We start from the raw sequence: 7,092 nt of genomic DNA on the forward strand, positions 1-7,092 counted from the left end.
CGCTAGCGCTAGGGCCGCCGGGTATTGATTGGCACTACGCGTTAGTAAGGGGCATGCTCGCTATATAGGAGCGACCCCAGTGCCACCCTCGTCGGCTCTGCAGTCTTAGGATAGCACTCAACATGGGCTGAAGATCTCGCGCACTCGTCGCCTGCTTCCAACGTGACACGTGACATTCTTTATGTTTAGATAATCTATAATATTCTATATAAAGCAAACAACTAATATATCGCTATATGTCAACTTTATTAACTAGTTTCTAGGGTCTAGAAAAGGATTCAGGATCGTCTTTATCAAGATTTAGTTCACAAGCGTTTTTGGCATAGCTATTCGTTGATTTGATAATTCTGTCGATTATAGCAGGCGTAAGGAGTTTTTGGAATGTATCAAGCTCCGAGAGACCTTCTAGAAGGGGTTTTGAGCGCTCGAATCGTAATTCTAACGACGGTTTATACGCAGGGAGGTCAGGGAGTTGATTGACGTCAATTTCGAGCGTTTTCGGAAGAGGGCCAATGGCAACAGGTTTGAGAGCCGTTTGCTGCTTCGTTCGGTCAGTTCTCTGGGTGATCTTGGGGTCCCTAGCTGCAGAAGGAGCACCTCTTTCTTCCCATATAGTTCTAGGCTTTGGCTGGCGTTGAGACCTGCGCAATTCCATGTAGAAGTTGGGATGGATGGCGCCGATCCTCCGAAAATGGAAAAAAAGTCATGCCAAGACCGAAAATGCTTGGCACGCTAAAATGCAGCAAATTCCCACCGGCGCGTGGGATAATCTTGTACTATTGGAACTACGATTTAAGACCTGGACTACGGCGTACTATTGTACTATTAGTACGGTTGATACAGTTTCGCTATTTCCGAACGCTAGTCTAAGGGAGCTTCATGCTGATCTCGCAGTAATGCTTACACGAATGAACATAAAACTCATTCACAAAAACATTGGCTGAAAGGATCTCTTATTGCGAGAAAACTTAGTAATGTTTGATCACGTAATTTTAGTTGCTAGGAGAAGCATACTGTCTCGCATAATCTCGCTGCTGTCATAAGCGGTATTCTTACAAGCTAGAGTAATTAGTAGCAGGAAGGGTCATCTATCATGCCCGATAGACGGCAGAAACAGAACTACTATTTAAGAGCATAGCTTTTCTACTACTAGTAGATCCCCTTCAAGGTTAGAAAAGCGTGAAGGAGCTAAATCTTCTGGTTAAGCAACTGCGCTCATCACTTTTGGTACTAAGCACATAACTACTCGTGTCGCCAACCAATTCCTGCTTAAGGTGAAATAGAGCGTAAGTTACATGTAGACAGCAGATGATTCCGCTTCTGTCGTATTTTTTGATCTTTGGGTGGCTATTGTCCTCAATAACTTGGTGAACTAGTCTTTGGGAATTTCCCCACATACGTAGTACATTCTAGCAGAAATGACACTTAAAACTTACAACTACTAGTAGTACTCGGATTTAGGTGGCATTAGTGGGAGAACACTGCTAGGTACCTGCAATCCCGATTGAGATTCGGGCAGAGCTTAATTGCTGCCACGTTGGCTTGGTATCCTTGGCTGAGGACACCAATAGAATTGTGGCCTTTGGAGCCTTATGCACCAGAGAGCTGAGCTCGTTTAAATCGCTTCATCCTCAGCACAGATTCTATTTTGTCTTTCTTTCAAATTATCCCTTCTCGGTGCGGCACTCATTGTCGCGCCGGCCAGTCATCTTCACAAACTTTTCTCCCACTTACTTATTGTTCCGTAGTACTTTGATCCCGGGGTACTAAAAGCTGTGTGTGTTTAGGGCTAGGTAACAATGTCACCCAATGTTTCACCTTTGCCAGCAGCATCTCTCCTTCGTCTTCCTGGTCTAGAACCAGCTGACTGACCTGTGTTCTCTAAGAGGCCCTCTCCTGTCTGTGAAAATCGCAGTTGACGAAGCCGCGCGGAGACTCATCGTCTTCGCGGCCCCGCCATTCCTGCGGACCACAATGATCATCACGTAAAGTACTGGGCAGCCAGCCTGCCACAGACGCGCGATGACTTTCTGAATTACACCGAATGCGACACCGATGACTCTGTTCGCTTGTCGAAGTGGCGGCAGAACTCAATAGTAAAGGACTCTTCTCTGAGTTTTGGACTTACTACGAATGACGAGTACTTGGATAACGATTCCTTTTTTGATTCGGCATTGGGAGAATGGGCTAATAGTTGTGAAACTTTTTTGTGTTCAAGCATCAATCCTGATGCCATTGAACCAGAAAGTGAAGCTGCTGGCCCTAACCCTTTACCTGAAAAGAAAAAAGTCGACTCCTTGAAATGTCATCCGCAAAGTTCTTTCCAAACACCAGATTTAGGATCTACTATCGACTTCAACCCCACGAGTGACTTTGACATTGGTCTAAACAGCTACTCTTCTTTATCGTTTCCAGACGGAACAAGCAGCACAGCACCTACGACTTATAACACTTTCGATTTACAATATTCTGATTCCTTTTCTTCCAGTGGCTATACCTTATTACGTCCGCAAATATTGCCTTCATCCAACTCCAGTCTGATTACAAGTTCCAGCAAGCCGAGCTCATCTTGTCCACCGCTGACCCTCAGCCCCTCACCAAAGGAGCTTCAGCCAAGCACTTCTGAATTGCCACAGATGCCATTACCTCGCTTGTCATATCTCAAGTGTCTGCATTGTCCTCGCCTCATGTCGAGCGAGGCCCAACTCAGGTACGAAGATTCTCTACTATAACTAGAGGTAACAGTATATCCTAACTTCCATAAAAGGCGGCATTTGACGACTCACAAGTCGAAGGTCTGTGAGATTTGTCATAAGACCTTGGCCGATATCAAAGGCTGGCAGCGCCACAAGGAAACCGTCCACAGAGACAAATTCCCGGGTAATCAGTTTGAATGTGTATGCGGCTACCAGACATCTCGGAGAGATAACCACCGGCGGCATCTCGAAACGTGCGGAAAAGGAAATAAAAAGAGGAAAAGAACATGAAGTTTTTGGTGCTTTGCAGGTGCTCTGTCAGGGAACGAAGATGAAGGATAATACTTTATCCCTTCTTTGAATGGAAGAGAGCCAAACCATGGCTTTCACTTATTCGAGAGGATAAAACAGCTGTTCTCAGACCGTTTCATCGGGAATTGGTCACACCGGTGTAGAACTGGAAGTGTCGTGTGTTCGTGAGCAGAGCAGAGGGCTGACTCACCTTCGGATGATCATCTTGATCAAGACCCTGTCCGGCATGGCAGGGTCAGAAATGCCGTCAACATGTTTTCCTTGCTTCGTTCCCAGTGTATGGGATTGGCATATCATGTTTTCTTGGGGGTTCACGGATGTTTTGCTTTCAGGTTTCACTTGTATTCAGCCAGATGGGCAAATCGCGTCCTTCGTGAACGCCGTCAAGGCCAAGCAAGGATCACGCGCACGCTCTATGTTCGATGTTTGGCACGACCAGGATCTCTTCGTGAACGTCGTCAAGGCCAAGCAAGTATCCGGTCTATGCTTTTTCGGGTTGGAAATTTATTTTGGTCTCTCTATCAAATGCTTCCTCGTAACTAGTATAGATTCTGAGAAGATCTAATGACGAAAGAGACGAGTTTCCATTCTGTGTCGATCTAACTTGTTGAGTTGTCAAGAAAGTGATCCCCTGTCTGCGCCAGTCCCAAGAATTCACGGGTTCCTCATTGGTTCCCATCCTCTACCCCTTTCTCCAATCTTTTCTCCGCCCTTTTTTTCACCCGGGACCGCCATTGTCTGATCCTTCTGCTCTCCATCTGACGCCATGTCCGCTCAACCTTCGGCTTGGTGGCCTCTGAGTTTTGCACCAGACTGAAATCGATGGCTATTGAGGCAAAAGTGGCTCTCAACGCTGTTTTCAAGAGCTCTGAGCCTCCGGGAGGCAGGAGAGATTGTACTTCCTTCGTCTGGAGATGCTGTTCGATAGAGTCAACCAGTGAGTCCGTCTTCGTTCTCGAGGTTGGCTCAGAAGTCTGAATGCGTGCTTCAAGATGGTTAGCCAGCGATTCTTTGGATGGCACTAAGTCGAAGCTGACGCAAAAAGAGCAGTCAGCGGGCCTACCTGGTTTGGGGAGTTTTGGAAACGCTTTCTGGAACTCTGGCGTCCCGCGACGACCCATGGCACCGAGCTGAGAGGGCGGCGTAGGATACGCAGGCACAGTTTTGGGTCGTCGGTTGACTACAAACTTTCTCCCCTGCTGGTTGACTGAGCACACGAAGGAGCAGTTGCCCGCTAGTCTCTTCAGATTTCTGATACGGTACTTGTATAGCTTTTGGGGGATGCCATGGAGAATGTAGGCTTTTGCTTCATACTTGTTGTCGCTGGGACTGAGTCTTTCTAACAAGTACACGTCGCCATGGTTTTCGCTACGGTCAAGGCCCAGGAAGCGGAACGAGGAGCCTAAGATAGCACCAGTGAAATTCTCGTAGGGAATAAGGAGGCTATCGGATTCGGGTGTGCTTTGATCTGGTTTGACAAGCATGGAATCTGGTTGAATGAATTCTTCCGGTTCTAGTGTTTCGGAAGAGTGGTAAGTAGTCCTAATTCAAAGCATTAACATAGCGCTAGGCCATACGACTCCATAACCTTACCCCTCCCCCCTATTTACTTCGCCATCGTCATCGATTCTCAATGCATCCTCAAGCATTTGCTGGACTGCTGCAGCATTGCTACTCCCAGAGGTAGTGCAGGGCCTCATACCGTATCGAAATTTGACGCCTGCATCTTTTCTGAGGGCATTGATTGGTACAGCTGGCACAAAGGAACATCTTCCCAGACGCCACGGCCAATTTCGTCTTTCGAAAGATATCTCCGCGAGACGCTTTTTAGTTACTTTTACGAATGGACAGCATCTCCATTCTTTACTCTGCCCAGAGCTTCTTCTCCAAGCTGCCACTTTTCCAGAGCCCCATTTCTCAGGGTCACTGTCCATATGATCGGCAACACCTACCCGACTCAACCGCGAAGACTCGAGTGGCTTTGGCAGTTCATTTTCAGCTTTTCCACTGGAAGCCACTACTATCCCGCGTTCTCTGATATTGCCTCGAGACCGTTCTTGCTTGGCCTTAGAGGGATTTGACAGGACCAGGGTACTGATATCTTTGGGCTCAAAGCAATTAAAGCTTAAAATTTGGAGGTGAGGGTGTCAAGAAAAGTGGTTCTTCACACAAAAGTATTTCGTAAGTCCTCGAGCATTGCGTCGACATATCAATAAAGTCTGGAAATAAGTTTTCGTAATCGGTAACGAGGACATCGAGAAGAGTGTCTACTAATCGATTGAGGGATTTACACGTGGAGCCTGTGTAGATAAAGTTAGAACACGATTCTTGTAGAATCTTCTTAATTTAATAAGATGCTCCTTACACTGGTGCAAACCATGGCGATTATCCAAATGTATTATCAAAACGTCGAAGAGCCATAATAAAAAACCAAGATTGGAAGGGGAGCTTTGAGATGCATGAGGATTGATTTCCAAAACAGAGGCCAGCATCTTTAACTGGATATGACGTTTATATTCGTTGTAATATGACCTCTTTCCTAGTTCGCATCTTGAGTCTAACCTTCTGAGAGAAAACCGTTTTGTCGTCCGAAGCGTCACATGATGTGTCCTTTGCTTTCTACTATCGCCGCTTGAACCGCGAAGAGGGCTGGAGACACGAAGATAGGGGCATGATGCACGATAGCTTGGGCCCGAGGATTGGGCTGACCAAGCGAACATTTGGAAGGAGTTCTCTTCTTGAATAAGTGACGTGTGCTACTGGTAAGATATTGAGTAAGGAAGGGGCAAGACGAGGAAGGAGGAGATGTTAGTTTGAGTCTTCCAAGGAAGACATCTTGGGCCGAGATAATTTTGAAAGATAGTTGTAAGACGGATCAGGCGTTTACGATCAGTAAACGCAGTGATTGGTGGCCTCAAATGTTGTACCACTATTTGCAGTTAAAGCCGACTTCTAGGATTGGTTACAAGGCCTCCAACCTGAGTAAGGCCTGACCCCAGCAGTCGGGAAATTGCCTCAGTTCTCAGACGTGCTTGTGGCGGAGCTGCTTACTAACTCAATGTGCGCCAGCACGTCTTAGGACAGGAACGAAAAATACGGCCTGATTGTCATTCCGCCCCACAAAATCAGCGAGCTATAACCTTTTGGGCGAAAATTACGTGTATTATCTTGTAATTTGTAATTTTATGTAAAAATCAACAGATCTTATAGCTATTTTGCACAGGATCTTGCGCAGAATCTACAGCTATTTTGATGCAGGATTCGCTGCAGAATCTATAGCTATTTCGCGCATAATCCTACGCAGAATCCTATGCAGATTTCGCAGCTATTTTACGCACAATCCTATGCAGAATTCGCAGTTATTTCACGCATAATCCTACGCAGCTATTTCGCAGCTATTTCACGCACAATCCCACACAGCTATTTCGCAGCTATTTCACGCACAATCCTACACAGAATTCGCAGCTATTTCACGCATAACCCTACGCAGAATTCGCTACAGAATCTATAGCTATTTTGACGCAGATTTCACAGCTATTTCGCGTATAATCCTATGCAGCTATTTCGCAGCTATTTCATTAAGTAGGACTTGAACGGCCTAAACAGGTAAATAATCAACCTCAACTGTAGGTAGACCAGAAGTAAGTAATGTCTATGCAAAGCAGCGATGATAACTAACCGTGTATAGGCCTTAGCACCAAAATTTTGTATCTGAATACCCTCGTAGGGCCCTTTTTTCTCAAGAGACGCTAAGATGCTGTGTTTCCTTCTCATAATCACAAATCAATGCTTTTCTTCACATAGCCGGAGGACCTTGTGAATCCCCAACCACGATTTCTAAATTGTGAACATTAATCACCCACCTCAGCCCCAAGAAGAAGATAATACCAGTCCATCATCTGGTAGTGTAGCGGAAGTATGTAAGTAAAGGATCTTCTTTAGAGTGTCGACACATTGCTTAGCCTCCCCTCAAGACTGCTCAGTCGCGCTTGGTCTTGACTCTGGTTCAGTCTCGGTTCAGTTAAAGCAGCGTCGGCTTAGGATACAGGGTCGTAACTGTAACTGTGGAAAAAACATCTTCTGT

At 46.0% G+C, this 7,092-nt stretch overlaps 1 protein-coding gene across 1 annotated transcript; it reads right to left on the reverse strand.

Moving 5' to 3' along the window:
• Positions 1-3,673: 3,673 nt before the first annotated feature.
• Positions 3,674-4,708, reverse strand: EPUS_04698 (uncharacterized protein; the record flags this gene model as incomplete). Its single annotated transcript, XM_007805687.1, has 2 exons — positions 3,674-4,550; positions 4,602-4,708. 2 exons carry the CDS (start codon positions 4,706-4,708, stop codon positions 3,674-3,676), a joined length of 984 nt encoding a protein of 327 aa, XP_007803878.1.
• Between the last annotated feature and the right edge of the window lie 2,384 nt (positions 4,709-7,092).

Source organism: Endocarpon pusillum (assembly GCF_000464535.1).
Source record: "Endocarpon pusillum Z07020 unplaced genomic scaffold scaffold4490, whole genome shotgun sequence".
Lineage (NCBI taxonomy): Eukaryota > Fungi > Ascomycota > Eurotiomycetes > Verrucariales > Verrucariaceae > Endocarpon > Endocarpon pusillum.